This window comes from Stylophora pistillata, chromosome 5 (assembly GCF_964205215.1).
Source record: "Stylophora pistillata chromosome 5, jaStyPist1.2, whole genome shotgun sequence".
NCBI classification, from domain to species: Eukaryota; Metazoa; Cnidaria; class Anthozoa; order Scleractinia; family Pocilloporidae; genus Stylophora; species Stylophora pistillata.
This window is the reverse complement of record NC_142523.1, coordinates 5838406-5863066: the sequence shown is the minus strand read 5'-3', so window position 1 is coordinate 5863066 and position 24661 is coordinate 5838406. Positions and strand designations below refer to the sequence as shown.

At 37.6% G+C, this 24661-nt stretch overlaps 1 protein-coding gene across 3 annotated transcripts; it reads left to right on the top strand.

The window, feature by feature from the left end:
- Positions 1–1314: 1314 nt before the first annotated feature.
- LOC148729990 (uncharacterized) lies at positions 1315–24115 on the top strand. Of its 3 annotated transcripts, XR_016001030.1 has the most exons (14): positions 1315–1433; positions 4917–5179; positions 6700–6826; positions 7567–7642; positions 12199–12241; positions 12846–13201; positions 14076–14317; positions 14603–14898; positions 15866–16195; positions 16340–16490; positions 17227–17292; positions 19500–20739; positions 21157–23237; positions 23369–24115. XR_016001030.1 is itself a non-coding variant. In XM_088759640.1 (13 exons), exons 2-13 carry the CDS (start codon positions 4935–4937, stop codon positions 21159–21161), a joined length of 3177 nt encoding a protein of 1058 aa, XP_088615766.1. In that variant the 5' UTR covers positions 1315–1433; positions 4917–4934; the 3' UTR covers positions 21162–24115. The 3 variants fall into 3 exon arrangements, 2 of the variants coding, with proteins under 2 accessions (XP_088615766.1, XP_088615767.1); XM_088759640.1 differs by having other exon boundaries at positions 21157–24115; XM_088759641.1 differs by lacking the exons at positions 1315–1433; positions 4917–5179; positions 6700–6826; positions 7567–7642 and adding an exon at positions 10599–11567 and having other exon boundaries at positions 12205–12241; positions 21157–24115.
- The last annotated feature ends 546 nt before the right edge of the window (positions 24116–24661 follow it).

Below are 24661 nucleotides of genomic sequence, written 5' to 3'. Positions count from 1 at the left end.
GAATTAAATAAAAAAATGCACGGCAATATGGAATCCATTTGTTAAAATATACGCACGCCAAACAAACCAGTTGCCAACTGATGGATAGCGTGATGCAATTTACCGAAGCGAGTCCTTTATCAGAAGTCACGCTTAGGTTTGTCTCTGATCACTTCCGTTTTTGCGCACGCAGAGACGAATATCACGGATTGGTTGATCACCAAACTACTACACTTCCGTTTTTGCGCACGCAGAAACGGAAATCAAATATTTGAACATCAGCCAACTGCCGAAGTAGTCATCGTTCCGTCGTGCGACGAGTGAATGCAAAACGAATACAAAGAAGAGGGGTGGGGAGAGGAAGATAGAAATTGTGATCTAAAATTCAAAAACCAAGAAATTTTCTACAATGGGAGCTCTTTCATTTAGAAAGGAAGTTGACTCTCTCGCTCCCTTGATCCAAAGTACGTTATGCTACTTTACGTTTACAGGAAAGTAATTCCTTCGGAAGTCTGGGCTTCGGAGTAATGTCAGCTTAAACCAATAGGACTCTTTTGACATTGTCGTCACCGTAATATTTCTCACCAAAAATTGAATGAAATTGTCCTTGGGGACCAGTCAACATTTATTACGAAGGAGGGGGGAGGGAAGTGGTGCGGGGGATTTTTATTGTGACAATGAAGCACTTACGTGATCCCCACTTAATTTATATGACGTTTTTTTTTTATCCCCTCATACTGGTCTCATCATTTTTCATCAGATTATCAACAGCTCATCCTCTCATCATAAGATATGTATGGCAGAGAGTGAGGGGAATTACTGATGAGATATTGGGAGTGAAAGGGTTCGTACTCACGTCTCTTGAAACTTGTAATGCAAAAAAAAAACAAAACAAAAAAAACAATTTTACAATCATCGTAGCCCTCAATGCTGAGTTAACCGGGAAATTGTTCAGGCGTCCTCACCTCTACCCTCTGTTTTAGTTGCTTTAAAAAGGCGTTTTTAAAACAAACATTGCCTGAAACATGCTGGCAATAGTAGCCAGTTTCAAAGAAAAAGGCGCAGAAGAGTCAAGCTTGGAAGAGGACTCTGCTGACAGATCCGACGAGTAGGCTATTTCATTATTTAAATCGTGTCTAAAAAAGAAACTAAGGCAGAAAAAAATTGATCCCACCGCTTCAAATTTTCTTCTGTTTTCTTTTCATGGTCCCCCCTTGACGCATCGGCGTCACTCCAACACGACGAATGACCACATGTGTGTTTAGAAATGTGGGTCGTGTCTTGAAGCAACTTCCGTTTTTGCGCACGCATCCTGTCGTGACTAGATATAGATGTGTTATGTTAGACTGGTGTAGTTTACAATTTGTCGAGGGGTTATTTGTAGTTCAAGACCGTGCCATAAACTTCGCTTGGAGTTAAGTTTCTCCAGAATCAATCTTTGAATTTAGAGCCAAGTAAGTAGATTTTATTTTAAAAAATTGATTTCGTTCCACGCAAAGATCTGCTCAATGATTATCCGTGGTTTCTTTACCTACAACTTTGAGCTTATGTCGCGTCGATGTACGATTCTTTAGACAGATCTGACTTTTGTCGCTCCTTAAAAAAAGGAAAATTGGGTCACTCAATCTTTTTTCAATTTCTATTTTCTTCATTCATTTTACCAAAATTTCGATTTGTAGATTTCGTTTACGTCTCCTTGAAGTAAAGCCATTTTTTCGCCTCGGATGTTGCGAATGAAGCATTTCTTCATTGAAGCACGAGGTTAATTCTTAGCGTACGATCACGATGTTTTTGTTTTACAGAAGTAACCAGTAAGCTCGTAGTGATGCTCTTAGCGTGCGCGCAATTCATACCTTATTTCTAATGAGCCACCATTTATTTTATGAATCTCCATATTCTCACGGCCATGCTCCTATATGATGACATGAGCACTTTCACTTTCAAATTAAGTTCCCGTCCAGTTCAGCCGTGAGGTTTCGCCCAACAGACAATGAACGGTCCCTACCATAGACTTCTTCATAGAGTTTTCATTAGTTGGGTCACCCGATCAATTTCTGTTTTCTTCGTTTCACCAAAATTTCGATAGATTCGTTTACGTCTCCCTTGAGATTAAACAGTTTTTTTGGCTCAGATGTTGCGAGTGAAGCATTTCCTCATTGAAGCGCGACGTTAATTCTTAGAGTACGATTACAATGCTTTTCCTTTACAGCAGAAAACAGTAAGCTCGCATTGAGGCTTAGTAAGTTTTCATTCCTACTGTATTTTCACAATACTGCTCTTCCCATGTTTTGAACTATTTTCATAGCATACCCAATTCCTGATGAGCCGATATTTATTTTACAAATCTCTATATTCTCACGGCCATGCTCATCTAACATGACATGTGCAGTTTCACTTTAACTAGCAGCTGCAAATTAAGTTCCCTTCCACTTTAGCCGTGAGGTTGCAAAACTTTCAAGTTTGTTTTTCCGTTCCATCTCGATTGGGATAGATCTTTTGAAGCTCAGAATGAAAGCAAATTCACACTTTGAGCAAAGAATGAAGGTGTTGCTCTATCAGGCGACGTAATTAGCTTCGCAGTTAAAATCAGCCAGCACTCCCGAACCACCTTTTTCGGTCTATCCAGATTTGACGTCATCTTTCATTTAATTACTGAAAAGACACACGGCAATATGAAATCTGTTTGTATATACGCACGCCAAACATGAACCAGTTGTCAACTGATGTATAGCGTGATGTAATTTACATAGCAGAGTCCTCTATCAGAAGTCACGCTTAGCTTTGTTTCTGACCACTTCCGTTTCTGCGCACGCAGAGACGGAAATCACGTATTAGTTAATCACCAAACGGATTCACACATTGACTAAACACCAACTGCTTGTCGAAGTAATAGGAAGTTTACAAAAATCACGACAGCAACGGGAACGTCACTAAACAAAAAGGTTTAATGAGCAGAACAGTGGCTGTGCACATGCCGTCGTCGTTCCCTAATCTTCGTTCCGTCACGCGGCGAGTGATCACGTGCTTGTTTTTAATTTAACACTAACTTCCGTTTGTGATCACGCAGTTAGCCTGCGTCATTTTTCGAAGCGCGTTTAAGGTTATGTTTATGTTCCTCTACGGTTCCTTCCTTCTCCAAAATTTCCAGAGTAGTTCAAAGTCAATTCGAATCGACGCTGGAAAAGAAAATCACTCAACTTCCTTTCCAGAAATTTATGTTGTGGGCTTCCATTCGAGTCTTTGTAAGAGGAAAATTCCCCAGCAACAGACGCCTTATCCATGAATCAGAAAATATACGGCTTATCTACCTACGGAAGCACACGCGAACTGTCTAAAACATGGACTAGACTTCTCATAAGACTTTTACAAGATGTGAATGTCTATTCACGCTCTCTTTATGTTAACTACTGAACGAAAACGTTGTGCGTTTACCGAAATTTCTGCATGTCAAAGTGGCTGTGTGTCACTGAACGTACAGCCATTTTCCGAAATAAAAATGACTAATCTCTGGAAATTTATAGCCAATATTAGCCTTCTGCACCCAATAATGACAATCTTGGGGTTTCTCCAAGGCTACTGGTCCTTCAGAATTTTGCTAAGCAAATGAAGGTTTTAAGTACCTCTGGAATCTGTAGAACTCTATCTGTTCTTCGCTTAGCAGAACCACGACTTCTCTGAGGGTTGCAGTGGTAATATTGGCGTTGGTAACCTCATCTGTGGTTGCCAAAAAAAATGAGACTTAAGCATGACTGTCTTATTCAAGAAAGCAGAGTGGTCGTAGCTAGTATCTCCTTTCGCCATATCTAGCTGTTAAACTGTTGTTGCTGTTCCCTCGAGATCACTGTAAATTTGAAGAGCTTGAGCTTTGAATCGATTGGCATGTTAGCGTAATGGGACATTACATTACATGCTCTTTCCAGGCATCTGGTTGAAACAAAATGCTCTCTGCTGTCTGCTCATCTCTCTATTGATCAGGCACGCATACACTCTTTTTTTTTCTAAGAACGTCTAATTTCGGAGCAAGGCTGAACGCTATGTTTTTTGCGATTTGAGGCTGAAAACGAAAATCAGTAAATCAGTGTTAATGTTACACAAAACATGCCCTTAGGTATTTTGGTTAAGTTACATTTGTTACCTTGATTTTATGCTTGTCCTTTAAGATACAGATTAGCTAAATAAAAACGTTCTTAATGGACTCTGCCTGAGGAATGTTCTTAATACGTTCTTAGAATTTTGGTTAATCTAGCTCAGCCACAACGTTCTTTTGAAAAGGATTCTCATAAAAAGAAAAAAAGTTGTATAAAATAGTTTTATGTGAGAGAGTCACCTTGTAGTACCAGCACGGTTGATTTGCTTTGTACCTGGAATTCCTGACAGAATGGCAAAAAATTGCGCATATATATCATGCTCAAATTTAGACAATCCTGCATAATATCTTTGGGCAACAGCCAAATCCTGAATCTAACTAGAAAATTTTTTTGCTTCACTAGAAAACTCCACACAATATTTTTTGTGACATCTTCAAATTAAATACCTAATTAAATATACCCAATACCCAAGAATACCCAATCAGACACTAAGTTGGGTCTGTAATGCAGAAAAAGATGAGGATTTTTGCCTACATTTTGAATAGTGTCTTTTTGAAACAGGTCTACTTGCTGTTTTTGACTTTTTTGACTTTTCTAATTTCTTTAACTTCCTCCTCGGTGTCCTCATGATAGGTTGATACAACAAAATAACAGTTGACTTGTTTTGAAAACAGCCTATTGCATTGTTTTCTTCTCAATGAACAATGTTGCAATAATTCCTTTACCACCACATTAAGTTAGTAAACTTATTTTGTTATTCAACCGATTCTGTGAGAAATATTTTTGAGACATTTAGATTTATGATCAAATAGTAATTTCTAAACAAACTAATTTTGATTTGCTTTTCAGATGTGATTATCAATAACAATGGATGAAAAATTACACTCTGAGAGTGGGAGAGGGATTCATTGTCACAATGTGACAGTCTTGTTATCCAGTAATGTTACCAAGAGAAATGATCAAATATGTATGCCAACCACAATTGATATGGCAAAGCTTAAAAAGAAAGGAAAAGGGCAATTTGTTAACAATGTAGAATTCAATATTAACATGTCAGAAGAAGATGTAAAGAGGAGACTTATTTCACATTTTCCAAATTTGGAAAATCAAATGTAAGTATATTTTATGTACATGTAATTGTTTAGTATTCCACTTAATTTCAGCATTTTTCCCAAAGAATGCAGCAGTATATACAAATTGGTGATGGTATTACATTGAAAAACAGGGCAAAATTCAGGGATCATGTTTATTGTAGGTGGTCTCAACTAATAAATCGGTTGGTTGACAGTCTCCTGATATATTGAGCAACTGTCAGTTCACAGTTGGCTTATACTCAGTCAAGACTCACTCGATAGTCTGTTGATGTTGATCAAGATGTATGTTGGCCTACATAGAGTTTACTTCACCAATACTTCACCGAATCTTCACCAATACCTTGCTGATGTCTTGCTAACAATTCATTGAGTATGTTACGGTTGCAGTGAAGCTCACATGCTAATATGGAGAGATTCCACTTTGCTGCATGTCAGATTTAGGCGTGAGAAGTTTCCTCAATCAGTGGATTGTGTATGAGACTTCAGGTTACGATACACCTTCCCTGCAGCTTTTGGAATTTGCTTGCCCTTCCACTCTAGCTGAGGCATGCAAAGCAGATATGTAGCCTGTAAATAGGGAGAACAAAAGGTTAAATTGTGGCAAACTGGTTTACTGCCATTCTGTGATGCCTCCACCAGTGGTCCAAACCTGATCCATTCCATTAACTGAAAAGCTGATCATCGCTCTGAAAAGCCATTTCATATGAACACCACGTGACTAATAAGGAGCAATTGTGAGAAAAATTACCCTACCTCTCCTTTGACCTTTAGGACAGTTATTAACTTTCATGCAGCTTCTTCTCTACATCAGTGTCTGATCTGGCCTTATAACATAAACCTCGTTTTGACTTCAAACTTAATTTCCTTGCATAAATTATAATTAGGTGGCAATTGAATTAGATCTATCTTTTAAACATTTGTCCAATCAAAGTAAAGGTACATTAACACTACTCCAAAGCCAATTTTCATGTACACACCAAAAAAGAAGGGAACATTTGTAGAAATTAGCTAGCCCACATGCTTTTAATGGTACATATATCTAGGTGTTGAATTGACCTGCATATGGTAAGGTTGATGATTGAGTGTTACATCAATTTATTTAAAACTTTCCTTGTGATTAAACACTTCGTTTTTTCTTATTATTGTTTTGTCTCATGAGCATTTTGTTATGCACTTTAAATTCAACTTTGCAATTTGTATATATCACACTGATATCATTAATATCAGACAAATATCAGACTAATATCAACATCAGAACTGGAGATGACAGAAACTGACGAAATTTGTATTTTAAAAATGTTATTTATTTTCTTAAATTTGACCTATCTTCCCTTATCCATATCGCATTGCTCCTATTATATTTGGCAGTATGTATATATGCTAGACAAGCATTACAATAGTCATTGCAATTTTGGAGCATTAAAGCAGACGTTTGACCTGAATGTGTCTTCCCTGACAGTACTTTTGTTAAAAGTCATTATTGACTAGCTTTTAAATGTTTGTAATCTTGTAACAGCTGTTGTTCATTTGTTTATTAGATTTTTTTGTGCCTCTGCGGTTGACAAAGGCACACGGCTGGAGTTTCATGGGGAAAAATCAGTATGGGATGGGGAGTTCATGAAAAAGACCCTCAAGGGAAATTCAGCTCTTTACATCTTTACTGAGGTTGGTGAAAAAATAATGAGATCAAGTCTTGTGCAAAGAAAATAGAGGACAATAACTGGAAAAACTGATTGATGTCTGGAACTGTGACAAAAATTTCTGTTAGAATTTAGCTGTTTAATTGCCAAGTCTAAATAAAATTTAATTAGGATGTTAACAGCTATACATGTAATTAATAGTGGAGAAACAAACTTATTTATTTGTCTCTCCCACTCTGTAATATCCAACAATGTACATACAGCATAATTAATTTATCCCTTGACTTTCATTGTGTCACCAAGACTTGCTGTATAATGTATGGCAGTTAACATGTTGCTGCAGCAATCAAATGATTTCGACCAAGTACTGGTAGAAAAACAATTTAATTGACAGATTTATTAATTAAATAAGGATTGTTACAGTTTTCAAGAAGCTGCCTCATCTGAGAAGACCCATACTGTGATGCATTTTTTAATACCTGCTGAATGACAGATATTTTGTAATATTTTCAATACTTTTGAAAAGTGAACAGGTGGCAAACATTTTTTCATGTTCACTGCAAAAATATATAAAGGATATTGAACACATGAGTATAGCCTCCATTAATGGTGCCAAAATATTCTTGGATATTTATCTGTGGACACCCATATATATCTGTTCCTTAGAGCTCAAAGTTTTCCTTAAGCGTCACTCAGAAATACCTGAGCATATTTTTTGCACCATTGTTCATGCACATAAAAATTTCTACAACTGTTTCTTTACAGATGACAGATTCTGAGTGGTCTGCAAGCACCTTGCCACAAGGACAAAATGTTCATACACAGTCCAGGCATTTTGCAGGTAATTTGTTTATTCAAAAGGTCAGTGTCATCTGAGATCTGCAGTGATTGTATTCTTAGCTGTCTCCTAAGATCATAGAGGCTAACCATTCATATATCCTTTCTAGCAGCATATCTGTTTTAGCCCATCCTCTTTTTAATAGTAAACAAAAGTCATGCAAATTTATCCAGTGTACATGCAGGACTTGATTGCTTAATTGTTACCTGGAAACCATGACAGGAAGATTAAGACGAAAATGACCAAGAAGTATTTGAGATAAGAGCTATATTCAAACTAATTCTTATTTTGCTGTGGAGAGTGAAAAATGTATATGCAAATTACAATCTATGTGTGTGTAAAACCTGCACAGAAGAATTCAGCACGCTTAGATTGTAATTTACTTGACTTCATGGCCAGAAAAATGCATACATGAACCATTGTGTTGACAATTCTGAAAGTTAATTGATGATTGTCTTTACAAACTGACTGGAGGTGCAGGTGGTTTGGGGCCTTTCAGGAGTCAGGAGGTTGAAAATTGAACGATATATTGACAGAGATGAATTCAGTTTTCAAATAATTTAAGTGCAGAAGCATGTCTTAGACAGTCTACATAACATAGACAGTATGAAATTGCAATTTGCCTGAATCTTATTGCCACAGTTTATCCATAAAGAAGTGAAAATAATCAGTTGTGAAAAAAAAAAGAAAAACAGCTACAAAGCTAGGTTCAGAATTAGAGAAATTGAAGTAACTTTGGCATCTAAAAACTTTTTTTCAGTCCTGTTAAAGAAATTTGTCAAGGAAGAATATAACACCAAATTTCAACTGTTTTATGAAACTAATTGTATTTTTGACACAAATGAACTGTGTGAGTCAATCTGCATCAAAAAACTTTTTTCTTCTATCAAAACCTAAATTATAAGCATGAAATAAATTAGTTAGCCTATCTAGTCTATTTCAATTAAGATTTTTTTAGTAATTCTACCCTGGAAGAGGCTTTAAACCAAACAATGATTCTTTGAGCTTATGATTGCTATGCTTGTCATTTTTTCCAACTTAAAAAAGCTACATGATATATGTAACACATCCCCATTTAAAACTGTACTTCACCATTTAAAAATGTACTTGACATTTGAGGTATCTTAGTTCCTGAATGGGCCAATCAGATCTCAAATGCATTTTTAATGAGTTCTCTGGGAACTAAGTTCCTGTGTCAACCAATCAGATTTGGTTTGCAAAATGGACTTTGCTCTATAGGAACTAAGTTCCTCAATAAACCAATGACATGGAAGAATACATGACATGACATTTCTAAATTAAGGTGTGCCTGTTTTATTTATGTCAACACTAAATAGAGCAGACAACAATGTTACACTTTGGTAGGAGTCGAATACACGATGGTCTACACGGCAAAGAAAAGGCATCTGATACTATACAATTCTGTAAAAAATGCCACAAGGGTTTTGCTGCGCTGTTTACCAGCGCTAATACATAATCTTATTAGAAGTTTTCTTGTGTAGTATCACTAAGTATTTTTACAAGTTGTACCGTAATTTGACGAGCCCGCAGGGCGTGTGAAAATTCTAAAAAGGAGTAAAAATTTTCAGCGACACTATGCAAAAAAACGGCTAATAAGTTATTTCTTATCCAACACGCCAAACTGTTATCTATGTTGTTCAGTGCGGGTGAATTTCGCGGATATTTATTTACGGGGAATGCGTGACAGACGTATGCGAAGCGGTACCATACTGGCGCGTTGTCTTGTTCCTGTTTCTATTTTCTTCAATGAATTAAAGGAAGAAATTTCCTGGACGTCGAGCTGTTCTTCCTCGTTTGATTCATCTAGTAAACTTGGATTTATATTTGCCAGCCATTCTGACTCTTCGTCGTCGGATATTTGATTCAAATTGTCTGCTGTTTTGTTTTTCTGCCTTTAATTACAAATCCACCATTCTTCGCTTGCGTGATGCGAGAAAATCTGTTTAACCGATAGTGTAGATTACAAATACCGGGTGCCATTTGTACTCAACCAATCGTTTTCTAACATTTTCAACGCTGTAGTGTATGTATAAAGGGCAGAAATATCCTCTCCTACGATTCAAATGCGTTGTTTATTTTGTTTCGGGAAAGTATTTTGCTACGCTTCAATGATCTCGTCTCGGATTGGTCAAAAACTCACAGGTGTATTCATGCGTGGAAATGAACTTACAGTTGCGAAATGAGATGAAATCGGCGTTGAGTTGTTTGTTTTCCTCTTCTCTCTCGGGAGTTAAAAAAATCCATTTCCAAAGGAAAATTAAGCAGATCTTCATCGGCTTATTCGCTTGTTGCCATGTCTAGTCTAACATTTTTACGGAAGTTTTTGCCGGTTTTTAATGAAAAATGCCGAAGTCACTCGCGCGAAAAACAAAGTGTCGCGAGGCATTTGACATCACTAGCGTGAATCAGTGGGAAGCACGCTCGCGCAATGATCGAGTTTGATTGCACGACTCTTACAAGCTATGTTATGATAAGCAACATAAACCGGTCTAAAAACTTATCGCAAGAGCAACATTACCGGGGGAGACTGTTTTGACTTGTGTACATCACCATTTCAAATTGTACTTGACATTAAAGGTAACTTAGTTCATGAATGAGCCAAGCAGATCTCAAATACATTTTTCATGAGGTCTTTGGGAACTAAGTTCCTGTGTCAACCAATCATATTTGGTATGTAATATCAACTTTGTTCTTTAGGAACTAAGTTCCTCAACAAACCAATATATTATTGTTTTTTTCCAAGTATCTTAGAAGTTTGTCCTTTGCACATGATACATGGTTGAGTTCTCTCTTTTTCTGATTTCTGGCTTACAGCCACCAGCACATTATGTTTTCATTTCTTGCTCTGTCACACTACGGAAGACAGCAGAGAGGGATAAACATCTCAAAGTCATTTCAGGACTGCACACAATTTAAAACAAAAGTTTTCTTTGCAGAAATATCTTAATGGGTGCAATTGGTGCATCTTAAAACCCAGCAGAAATTTTTTTCTTAAAATGGAGAGCATTTTACTGTTTAAATCAGCAAATTATGTAGATCCACAGGTATATAATCTTTTCAGTTCTTGCCATAATGCAACAAAAGATGATAATTATTTCAAAATAACTTTACAGTGGCATAATCCACTGATATATAATTTGATTCAAAACTTTTCATAGCAAAATATAATGTAATAAAATTTTTCTCAGACTGCAAACATGATTAATAGGATGAAGGGTGGGAGTCAGGAAAGAGAGGGGCACAAAAGTACTAGTGGCGAGAGAAAGTAGTACAGGAAGTGGGAGTTGGGGACCCCCCTGTCCCCCCTCTCTTATCTGCAGCTTGAATACTTTTGTTGATTAAAAATCCCACCTCAGGGATCATACTCCAAATGTGAGGTGTAAATATTCTTCACATGGCTTTTCTGAGCTAAAAATAAGCTTTAAAGTGTATATTCTCTAAATTGAGGTTTACCTTTATTGCACACAAAATATCCACAGTCCTAGACGTAATATGGACAACTTCAAACAAATCTACAGGATGAATTGAATTTTCAATTCAACATTTATAGCAATTACGGAAACAAGAATAACTAAGTGGCTTGCAATTGAAAAATCATAGAAACAGCTCAGCTTAATTATATTTGTATTTGCATATCTTTTTTCCCCATTCCATTTATCTATTGCAACATTTACCCATTCAACTTCGTAATTTATTTGTTTTTTTTTTGTAGCAAGTTTTTTTTGTTTTTTCTTTCATAGAAACTCTTTTTTCCCTTTCAATGATGTAATTTCTCATCTTATTACTCATTTTTATTGTAACTAGTTAGTGTATATTTATTTCTTCTCTGTAAATTGTTCCTTCAAAACTTTTATTGAATAAGGCATAGAAGAAGCGCTTAGAACTATGGAACTTCAAGAGAGAAAAAGTAAAGTAAAAAAAGAATCTGGAACTTAGGTCAGGTCAAATCTAAAATGAGAAACGAAATTTATATACTAGTAGATGTTGTAAATTTTTGGAACAATTAGGTACGTTCGAGCCTAAGGAGCTTGCTCAAGATAAATGTATACCTCAATTTGTAGTTTTTCATAGTTTTAACGATGTATGATATATTTGTTCTTCTGTCAGAGGACTAAATACAACTGCATAGATGTACTTTAGTGCATGTAATATTCCGGAAGAGCACCTGCCACTGAAGTATTGTTGGCAGGTTATTAATTTGCATAAAACTACTGCTCACCTAGACTGGTTGTTGCTATCAGCAAGCAGTAAATGCCAAGCTGTGAATCTTCTGGTATAAACAAATTGAACTGAATTGAATTGATTTTGTGGGGGTAGACGGAATGAGTACATTTGAGTTTACATGTGAAAGAGACTGAATGCTAATATTGCTCCTTGCTACAGATGGGTTATTGCTATTACTTGAGGTTTGTTTTATGTTGTGCAACTCGATTGAAAGGGTTCCATGCCATTCATATAATACAGTTCCTCACCAAAAAGTCTTAAAACTTGATTGCTTTTTTTCTTCTTTCTTCATGTTTGCTTTCACTTGAAATTAGAAAAAGGCTTCGTTATCGGGAATGACAAGATCAGTGTTAGTAAGTAAGTAAACATGCTTTTGTTCAACATCAAATTTGGAGTACCTAAATAAATTACAGCAAGAGATATTCACCTCCAAGCAGCCGATGAGACAAAATCGCACGTCAGGAAATGTCCGACCATTTTTTGGATGATACGATACGATACGATAATTATTGTTTATTATTTATTATTATTCTACAGAACATTATAAGCAAATTTACACAACCCGCATCTAGCGTTAGCTAGTCTTGGCGAGTATTAGAAATAAATAATTAAGTAAATACTACACGTTGCAAGCTAAAGAAGTTTGATTACCACAATAAACGAAAGAGATTTTACAATAAACTAAAGAGATTTCATTACTACAATATTATTGGGGTTACAAGCCATGGTATATTGAAAGAAATATACTAATTTTTTTGTATCTGGGTGTTATGTGCTAAAACAATTATCCACCTCAGTGTTGTTGAAAGTGGTGGATATTTATTTATTTATTTATTTATTACTCGTTTTAGTGTGTATTTTGCTGAGTATTTTTACGAGTGGTGCTGTACTTGGACGATGATGCTTTTTCTTGAAGTTTTTTCATTTTTTTAAGTTAATTTTCACATCTCTAATTTTACAGAAGCGAGATTACAGAGGAAGGAGGAATCCAACTAGTTCAAAACGTTCCATCGCGTGTAGTGTTCCCTCTTGAAGCTCTGCCAACACCTGCAGAGGTCACATGTTTTTTATGGAATCCACGGATTCTGTCACCACCCCTAGAAAGAAATGAGGCCTTAGTGAGCAGTGTGATGGAACTAGCCTGTGAAAGCCTCTCTGGTGCAGAGAAAAGTTACAAGTTCAATGGGAAAGTGAAGTTGGCTTTATCCCACAGTGCTAGTGATATCAAAGGGTACGAATTGGTGATCAAAGAGTTAATCAATGAGGAGACCAATGATTGGAGAGACTTGGAAACCAGATGGGCATGGACACCATCAGGTAGAGGTTTTTTTGGTAATTTATTTGTTGTTTTTCTTTTACAGGGTATAGCCATTCTTTCTTGAGTAATATATCCCTTTCATAAAAAATAAGTTAAACGGCACGTCAGCAAACTATCCAGTAAGTAAAAAGGAAAAGTCCAATTAAGTGCTATAGTGGGTATTAAAATATCCATTTTTCTTAAGGAGTATCTTAGATCAAGATGTAGTTTCTTTAGCCTTTCTTGTGCCTTTATGGTTAGACTGAAAATGGTACACCTTTCTGTTATCTGCATGTCTTTCGCTCTTTGCACCAAACCACCGAAAACTGAACTGTATAACAAGAGACTTTACATTCCTTTTTTCCCAACTTTATATTTCATCTAATAAGCTCGATTGAATTTTCATTTTTATCTTGTACGATTGTCCAACTACCACTTCAAATGTTTCACTTCTTCGGATTTACAAAACAACAATGGTTTAGCGGGGTCTGTTGTCTTCTCGACAATGATATTTTTCATCACAGTGGTCAAAATGTTGTACGCCTCGTGAGTCTGCAACAAATTTTGACCACTTTAATGACGAACATCATCATCAATAATAAGAGCACATACCACGCTAAACCACTGTCGATTTGTTTTTAGCACAATTTCGACGTCAATTAGAGCGATTGTTTCAGTGCGTGACACGTTGCGTTGCTTGTTGTCTGTACTCGTATCGACAACGGCAAATTAGCCAATCAGATTGCGACATTACTGTCAATTGTGGTAAAACATGACAACCAGCTTGCCAAACACATCTAAATGTGAAGCTGAATGAACAGAGTTATCTGATTGAAAGTAGAGGGTTTGTTGATTGTCACGAGAAAGCTACAACAACTTCGAACTCATTTACAGATGTCAAAGATGAGCATTCCAGCGTGGAAGAATTCCCCGACTGGTTGTTTCCATTTGCAGAGTCAGAAATTACAAGTTTTTCTTCATTTGCGGTGGTCTGGCGTCTCAAGTCTTTCACATTCCAAAACCCTTCGACATTGTCATCTTCATTTGACTGCATTCTGTCAGACTATCCGGGAGTGAGTGTAACACTCCCAGTGAGTTCTCTCCCTTCGGAGAAAACCTTTGCTCTCTCTGTAAAGGTACTTGTATATCACTTATGATAGACGATTCTCTTATATTTTACATATTAACTTTAAGCTTTTGCTGTTAAGTTGAAGACAAGATTCTCGCACGCGACGACAGAGTTACCAGCCCACCCGCCGGATACGATTAGTATGATGGTACCTTCTGTTAGCGACTTTTGTGAGAAATAATTGTGCCATCCGAATTCCCCACCGACTATTTACGAAATTAGAGAGCTTTCGACTTTGCTTTATTACACACGTTGCAGTTTCTTTTAATTCTAACTTCGTTTTTATTTGAAGGTGCAAGAGGTTCCACGGCGTGATTATAGACGGAAAGAATTACTAGTTGCCGGACCTATTATTCATATTTCACCATCCCAACCACTTCAGCTTTTAGCGCCTGCAAGGCTCACAATCCCCGTTACACTTCGGGGAGACACACCGAAATTTCCAGATTATTCAGCCACTGACGTCAGGATATTCTGCCGAAGCTCAGAAGAAGATGAAACAGAATGGAATGAAATAACAGAGCAGTTGGAAAGCTTAGCGGTTCTTGCAAATGGGACAGTGACGTTTACAGTTAATCACTTTTCAGAGTAAATATTCTCTTGTGGCCTTTTAAGAAGCCGTGTAAATAAACTACAAAGCGCTTGCGCAGGAAAGGTTGTGGGTAATCAGGGAAAATGCATGCGTATATGAGACTTTGGTGTGCAAAAATATGTCGTCTTTGTTCGAACTACAAAAAGAGACTGAAGATATAAGGAATGGAAACCAAGCAGAACTAGTAATAAACTATAAAGCTTTCGCGCAGGAAAGGCCGTGGGAATCAGAGCAAAGACACGCGTAGGTGAGACTTTGGCGTGCACAAATATGTCGTCTTCGAACCACAAAAAACTAAAAACAAAAGGGATGGAAAATAAATAAGCAAGCAACCAATCAACGAATATGTAGTTTTCATCAAATCGATCACATTTTTTAAACCGATTTGTCGTCTATAGTAGATATTATAAACCTTTGTCGACTCTTCCGGGGTCTGAGTTGATAAGTCTATGCGCGGTATTGCTTATTGCTTGCTTACCAAAAAAATCATGTCATTGTGGGACAGCAATTTGTTTTGTCCTCCTTCCAAGGATATCTAGGAGCCATGAGTTCGAATCTCGTCGAAGCCTGCTGCGCCTCGTGAGTCCACAACATTTTGACCATTGTGATGACGAATATCGTTGTCAATAAGAGTGCAGACCACGATAAACCACTGCCGATTTGTTAATTCTTTCCTCGATTTTCATCGGCGGCCGGGTCAAATGAAGTTTATTTCATTACAAGTTGTCATAGTAGAAACAAACTGGGTCATTTGTCTCATTCTGAGAATATGTTCATATCAGTTTTACTTATTGACTTAAATCCTTTTTCTGGGTTGAATGAAATCATCCTAGACTAATCAGTTAGTTCATAACTCTAGGATGCTTGCGTTCTGATTTGTTGATCAGTGATTGAAAAATGTATACTCTTTACTCAGGTGACTCCTTAAAAAGATGTTGTTAAGTTTGTGTCCTTGTCCCATAGGTACTGGCCTTGGATTGACTGGATAAAACGACCCGTTGTTATCCTCAAGGATTTTGTCCTTGATCTCTGCAAAAAACTCATGGTAAAAGAAGCTGGATTTTTAGCTCGTGTATGTGATGCAGGCAAACCTAGCAACTACTTGCTGACTCTTTGCTGCTTCCCAATCCATCTTAAAGGTCAAGTACATACTCACCTATGTTCAGCTTATCGCGTTTGTTTTCAAGGGGGAGGAAACTCGCTGAGGCCACTTTCTAAAAAAGATCAAATGTCTGTGTCTCTTTCCGAAGCATTTACTGTGACTCAAGAAGGAAATCTAGACAACTTCTTGAGGTTAGTTTATTACTGAATTTTTGCTCAGTCAACGTAAATTCCACTGTTCCGCCATCTCGGAGCATAGGCGTAATGAGAAACATAGTTTGCCTAAACAAAAAGAAATCTCTAGTATTGTATCTTTGTTTACTTTGTTTGTGTCAGGTTTCTCGGAACTGAACCTTTTGAAAGAAGTTTGCCTGTATCCATTAGCGACTGCAATAACCTGGAAGTAGAGTTGTACACAGTGGAGCAATACCAGCTTAATAGGGAAACTTTGTGCACGCTACATATCATTCCAGCCTCATCAGATCAGGTATGTCGTATACGAAATTAAAAAAATTGATCTGGCCGAAGTAAATGTTGATTAGGAGCAGTTTTGGAAACTAACTTTTAAAGCTTTTTCCCTTCGGCTGTGTAACTCTTAGGATTCAACCACTCAAAAGTACCCCCATCCGTGTATGACGGTTTTACACTCCTCGCTCTGACAAAGTGCGTGACTAGAAAGCATCGCAGAAGATTAAGTTATCTCTCTCAATTAACTCCTTTACTGTTCTTCTTTTCTACATTATTGTTCCCTTCTATCGTCGCATCTATTTTTTACTGGCAAGGTTAAGTTAGGCTTAAATTGCTACCGGCAGAGCTACCCAACTATTTTTGTGGGATATCAAATCAGAGAGATAACTACAGCCTGAGTTTTGCAGATTGTCAGTGAAAATAAAGGGAAAATGCTACCACACTATGTCCTCGTGAAGTCACGGAAAAAATCGCAGCAGAAATTGCACTTAGAGCCGCAGCAAAAGTCGCCGATGTAAATGGCTGTTAAATGGTTTTATTTCAAAATGACCGACAACCATTCCATCGTATTTTCTCTAACGTCTCATTGGCTGTAAGGGGCCCTAGCTTGGTCAAGGCATAGGGCGTAAGGTATATCCGTAGAGGGCCAATTGAACTAAATTGACAACCGTTTTCTAGTGACAGGGCTAAGTAATTGATAGATGTAAATGTCGGATAAAATATTTTTTCTTAGAAATTGAGTATCTCTGTTGCAGAGCTCTTCCCTCAGCAACTTTCCCTCCACACCGCAGATAGCCATGCGTGAGCAAAGGGAAGATCAGGTAAAAAAGGCAACATTCTGAATATTACAGAAAATAGTTACAAGAAATTGGAAAAATCAATCAGCCTTTTAGATGTCCTTAGTTTTCGATCAGTGAAATATGAAATATGTCCTTCCAGATCTTACCTTACTAATGAATCAAACGATAAGATTTATTCGAAGTTATGGCAGGTGTTATGTTCTTTACTTACATTGGCCTTAGTTAGCTTTTGTTCAAAATCACTTTCTATCAAATTTGTCTCCGACGAAAAAGTAAATGATGATAATTGATCATTTGATTTTGATGAGGTCATGAGCTGAAAACCGCCTCCCAAAAGTGTCACGGAAGCAGTCATTATTAGTTCATTAATGTATTTGAAATTAATAGGACTTTCCACAGGAAAACATTAGCGCTTTCCAGTATACGTTTGACAGAATCAGTTTGTTAAAAGTTGTCGTGTATTCTGATTGTCCAGGTTATAGTAGTCCTGGGAAGATTGTTGCCGGTAGTCAGAGTGACTGACATTTCGACAAACTTAGCGGAAGTCATAATCAGAGTCCAGTGAAGGGTTGTAGCCAGTCCACTGTTAGAAGTCTAGGGTGTGTGAACTGGTTGGCCACGAATGCAAACCCTAATAGAATCACTAGGGAACTTAATAGTTAGTTCTTAGTTTACATTATCCAACTACACCTAGACGAGTACAAATATCACGCGGTACTTGTACTCGTCTATTGTAGTACCGGTTAAACAGGTTTTCTCGCATCGCGCAAGCGTAGAATTGGATTGTAGTTACGAAAAAGAAAAAAGTGGCAGACAATTTGAATCATATTTCCGACGGCGAAGAGTCAGAATGGCTTGCAAATGTAGATCCAAGTTCATTAGATGAATCGAACGAAGAAAAACAGCTTGACGATCAGAAAATTTCTTCATTTAATGAAGAAAATAGAAACAGCAGCACAACAACGCGCCAATTCCGTTCCGCTTCGCATACTTCTGCCACGCAATCCCCGTAAATAAACATCCGCGTTATTCGCCCGCACTGAAATAACAGTTTGGCGTGTTGGATGATAAATAACTTATTAGACGTTTTGTTGTGTAGTATTGCTGAGTATTTTTACTCGTTATTTGTATTTTGACTCGTCAAAATACGGCACAACTCGTAAAAATACTCAGCGATACTACACAACAAAACGTCTAATAACATATATTTATTATCCAACTACACTTAGACGAGTACAAATAACGCCATAGACGAGTACAATTATCACGCGGTATTTGTACTCGTCTATTGTAGAGTACTGGTTAAACAGGTTTTCTCGCATCGCGCAAGCGAAGAATTGGATTGTAGTTTCGGAAAAAAAAAAAGGGTGGCGGACAATTTGAATCATATTTCCGACGACGAAGAGTCAGAATGGTTGGCAAATATAGATCCAAGTTTATTAGGTGAATCGAACTAAGAAAAACAGCTTGACGACCAGAAAATTTCTTCATTTAATGAAGAAAATAGAAACAGCAACACAACAACGCGCCAATTCCGTTCCGCTTCGCATACTTCTGCCACGCAATGCCCGTAAATAAACATCCGCGTTATTCGCTCGCACTGAAATAACAGTTTGGCGTGTTGGATGATAAATAACTTATTAGACGTTTTGTTGTGTAGTATTGCTGAGTATTTTTACTCGTTATTTGTATTTTGACTCGCCCTACGGGCTCGTCAAAATACGGCACAACTCGTAAAAATACTCAGCGATACTACACAACAAAACGTCTAATAAGATTTATTTATTATCCAACTGTGCTTCGTAGAGTACAAACAACGCGCGAGACGAGGACGAATATCACGCGATATTCGTACTCCAGAAATATCCACGAAATTCGCCCGCACTGAAATAACAATTTGGCGCGTTGTATAATAAATCTCTTATTAGATGTTTTGTTGTGTGGTATCGCTGAGTATTTTACCCCATATTTGTATTTTGACACGCCCTACGGGCTCGTCAAAATACGGCAAAACTCGCAAAAATACTCAGCGATACTACATGACAAAACGTCTAATGAGACATTTATTACACGTTTCCATAACTCGGTTATAATAATAATAAAGTGTTATCGTTTATCTCACAATGCGGTCAAACGGACAAACGATAGTATTTTATTGTTATTGCACTTTACCACGATGAACAAGCACAAACCTTTTTTACATAATTAACTGGGTTATGTTATTTCAGGTTGGGCCGGAATTCAGCACAACTTTTCCCTCACCGCAAGCACCTGAAGTAACAGATCCAAGTATTTGCTCAAGCGAAGTTTTGAAAGTCACAATCTTGGCAGACGAGTGGAATTCACTGAAAGGTGGATTGTCGACTTTCAACAGGGAACTAGCCATTCATTTAGCAAGACATCCCCAAGTTCAAGTCACTTTCCTTGTCCCTAGCTTTGCATGTGGAGAGGAAGAAAAAACAGAAGCTGGAAAACATGGCGTCACTATTGTCAAGGCAAAGCAACGTGAGGCATGCAGTCCCCAAGAAGAATTATTTTGTCCACCGAAAGACCTTGAAATTGATGTTGTAATTGGTCATGGTGTGAAGCTTGGTCGACAAGCTCAGATTATTAAGGAATCTCATGACTGCAAGTGGGTCCAAGTGGTGCACACTGCTCAAGAAAAACTCGGTATGTACAAGGACTATCCGAAAGCTGTTGAACAAGGTGAGAAAAAGAACGAGCATGAGCTTAGTCTCTGTAAAATGGCTGACCTTGTCATGCCAGTTGGGCCCGAATTGAAGGGTTTCTACTCTAATCATCTACGCTCTTTTGACAAAGAGCAAGATGTTGTAGAATTTACACCGGGAATCATGGAAAATCTAACCGATGTAAAGCAGTCGCCAAACGAGAATGACGTGTTTCAGGTCCTGATGTTTGGGCGTGGTGATGACGAGGACTTCACACTGAAAGGTTACGATATTGCGGCTGAGGCGTTTGCAAGTCCTGAGCTGAAAAACGATTCCTATCATCTCACATTTGTTGGAGCGGCTCCAGGAAAGCAAGACGAAGTTGCAGCGAAGATTCTCAAGCATGGCATTTCTGAAAACCAACTGTCTGTCAAAGAATATGTCAAGGATAGAAATCTATTAAAACAGCTGTTTCGTCGTATGGATCTGGTTATCATGCCCTCAAGAACAGAAGGATTTGGACTCACTGCCCTTGAGGCCTTATCCGCTGGTTTGCCTGTCCTTGCTGGCCGTAACTCAGGCTTTTCGAAAGCGTTGCAGAAGCTAGAATTTGGAGAACACTGTGTAGTTAACTCCGATAAACCCGAAGTCTGGTCAAAGGCGATCAAGAGTGTCCGTAAAAAGGAGAGAGGAAACCGTCTAAACGAGATGCAGAGACTGCGGGCATTTTATGGACAGAAGTACAACTGGACAGAACAATGCGAGATTCTTGTGAGGGAGATGAGAAGGAAAGCTATTGGTAGGCATGTTCTTAATTTTCTTTTCCATCCCTGCTTTATTCAAATCCTTGACAATTGAGGCGATGACTTTTTTTGTTCTGCCACTTTCGTTTTTTTTTTTCCTCTTTTATTGTCCATTTGCTCATTTTTCTCGTCATTCATTTATTAATTCATCCACTTATCTATTTATTTATTCATTCGTTTATTTATTTACTTATCCATAGATCTGTACGCCAATCTCTTCATTCCTAACTCTTTCTCCTTCCTTCTCTCCTTCATCTGTGTCTTTCTATTTTTCTCTTTTTTTTTTTCCTCTTTCCTATCGGTTAGACCATCTCTCTTTACCAATATTTTCACCACTACTAGAAAATCCACCTACATTCTGTAAACCTTTAAATTTTTAGATTTAAATCCCTAATTAATCTTGTACTTTTCAGAGTAGAACCTGAGTGCATCGACAATAAACCTATGAAGACACGCCGAGAAACGAACAATATGGTGATTCAAGTCAGAATTTTTTATTACCGAAGAAACTAGACAATTAACGTCTTTTTTTTATTTTTAATTTTATTGCATCAACAAGGAAAAGGTTTACCTTTATTAGGCTTTATAAAATAACCAGATTAAATGTAAATATATTAGTTTTGATATAAATTTCCTCGTAGTGCAATTTGATTGCTAGAAATGCGCAGATATAAACAAGACGCTAATTAAGATTCAGCGTCTTGTTTATATCTGCGCTTATGCATAAATTTTTTCTTTCACTTCCTCTGAAGAAGCTCCGTAATTGCAACCGAAACGTCGGGAACATTTTTATTGTTACTAATTTCAGAAACGCTTTTAACCACCAATGTAACTTAATTTGTATTTTCAAATATTTTTTAATGTATCCACCTGGTGACAAACCCAGTTTTAATATAATTTCAACCAATCAGATACAAACCAAAAACAATCGCGACTTGGTCACTTACGTTTTCTCGCGCTTCGGGCTGTTTGCGTTTTTTTTTTATATTAATTTTTTTACCTCAAGTTTACCGCGGTTTCTTGAGATGATTTTTCTGCTTTGATTGACGGCTATGATTAAAAAAGCTTCAAGAATGATAGGAATTGTTTTACCACGAGAACTTTACAGTGATTTGTTCAAGAGGTTACAGCAGAGATTGCCATAGATTACAAAAGTCAGAATATATAAGAAACAGTAAATTACATGAATGAGTCTAAAGTAAAATGTGCACAGTGACCAAAGGAGCGTACGCTTTCGAGTTGGCCAGAACAATGGCACTTCAAAAGCGCCATATTTGCATTCGGTGTATAGAAGGCTATAACTTTCCAAATACTTGCTTATATCTGTCGTTTTACAGAACATGACTTGAATAGCCGTTGGTAGTTGGAAAAGATGCTTGACCTTTTTCGGCATTGATACCTGTTTTGGTTTTCCTCAGTAAGAACTCTCGTTTGGCCTTCTTCCCTCGTCTCTGGCATTTTGTTTTTTTTTTTCTATGCGTTTTCTCGTACTTTAGAGCGTGAGTGGTTTCCTCCAATTTTCTAAAAAATTCAATTTCAATTCAAAATTTGGAAGACATTCGTTTTCTATAAATTTGTTCATATTTGTTCATATTTTCGTAGCACTAGTTGTATTTAAGTTTTTACGTTCGTAACAATAATTTTTGCTCGCGACCACGTCAGCAATATCGCTTTATGCGTCAGTGCGATTCCACGCTAAATACCCTCTCTTCCGGTTGACGTATTGACCAATCAGAGCGCGTGTTTACTTTAAGCTATGCGATTCTATAGAAAAATTCACTGCCTGACGAGTGAATTCCACGTTAAATTTCACGCGAAAAACCGATATCGCACGAATCGCGAAGCGATGAGTGCGATATCGGTTTTTCAAGTGAAATTTAACGTGGAATTCACGAGTCAGGTAGTGAGTTTTTCTTGAATCGCATAACTGAATAAAAATAAGAAAACAAGAAATTAAAACGGCAATGTTATTGTTTGTTTTTATTCCGTACGCGCGCCCTTAAGAAAGACATTTTAAAGTCAACTGTCAGAACTGTCATTGTTAAGGGAATGGAAAGCAAGGTAAGTCGCTCACGTTTGAACCGTCGGCAATTTTAATTGTACCTCGAGAATTTTTCTTGAATCACAGCTAAAGCCACCAAATCACTGGGCGAAACCAGATGTTTTGTATTTTTGTGCACCACGCCAGTGCGCAAACAATGGAAACCCTTTCAAAGTCAGGTGTCAATATCTAGCGAATAGAGGGAACAAGATAATTTTAGAATGAAAACCACTTTTATTTCAAACTCGTGGAGAAAGCGGTGCCTCACATTTTACAATCTTCAGGAAAAAAACTAAAAGTACACAATACGGAGTTATTTAAGACAGAGATTTGCCTGCTACCACTCAACTTGGCATAATGTGGTGCCGACAATCAACAACTGAATGGTCAAATCCTCAAGCGAAATGAAAATTTCAACCGTTCCGGTATCAAAGCAAGATCTACAAAAAAACGGTACGTGCTTTACAGTTGTAAAAAAACGTGTATTCAAAATATAATGATTAAGACTGGAATTTCTCGGTAATCTCTGGCGAGAAACAGTTCAGTTAAAAGTCACAATTTTAACTGTTTTTCTTTCATCGCAGGGAGTCGCTCGTCGGTGTCAATGCTGGACGGAAAGTTTATGGAAATATTTACTGGAGAATTCTTAAAAGTTACTCCAGTAAACATTCCGCCAACTGCTCCTGCCATCAGGTAACTAGAACGACTGGCATTGCTGTCAAGTCACTAGTAGCTGCTGTGTTGCTTGGCGTGGCTGAGCTATTGAGAACAATCTCCCGTAAAGTATGACTTGAATAGCCGTTGGTAGTTGTCGTGCTTGGCGTGGTTTGAAAGCGGCCAACTTATTCGACATTCGCCGCTGTTTTCCGGAGGATTATGGCTGTAGCTGGATATGGATTCCGGATTGGAGTGGCCAGTGAGCTCTGATATCTCCACTGGGTCGAAATCATCACTGAGCGCTTGGATGACAGTTTTGCGACCACTCGAATTAGTGAATTTGCCGTCTAGTGTTTTTTGAAACCATGTTGTATCTAAAAGAGGCCAGTTCGTCGTCTGTATAGGCTACAATAGTTTGGATTTCGGGAAAAGATGCTTGACCTTTTTCGGCATTGATACTTGTTTTGGTTTTCTTTAGTAACGCTTGTTTGGTTTTCCTCGGCGAGAACTGTCGTTTGGCTTTCTTCCCTCGTCTCTGGCATTTTGATTTTTTTCTATGCGTTTTCTCGTACTTTTGAGCGTGAGTGGTTTCCTCCAATTTTCTAAAAATTTCAATTTCAATTCAAAATTTGGAAGACATTCGTTTTCTATAAATTTGTTCATATTTGTTCATATTTTCATAGCACTAGTTGTATTTACGTTTTTACGTTCGTAACAATAATTATTGCTCGCGACTCACTTCAGCAATATCGCTTTATGCGTTAGTGCGATTCCACGCTAAATACCCTCTCTTCCGGTTGACGTATTGACCAATCAGAGCGCGTGTTTACTTTTAAGCTATGCGATTCTAAATAGAACAGACAACAATTAACGATTGGTTCATACGTCAGCGTGCGTTCATCGAGATATGAAGCACGCGGGAAGTTTGGAGAGCATGAAAGATGCCGAAGAGTTGCTCGAGGCGTAGCCGAGAGCAACTCTAGCTTCTTGAGTGCTCTCCAAACTTCCCAAGTGCTTCATATCTCGATGAACGCACAGCTTACGTATGAACCAATTGTTTTATAACATTTTCAACGCTGTAGTTTTTGTATAAAACTTCCGTAGAAACGTTAGACAAGACATGGCAACAAGCGAATAAGCCGATGAAGATCTACCTAATTTTCCTTTGGGAATAGATTTTTTTAACTCCCGAGAGAGAAGAGGAAAACAAAAACTCAACG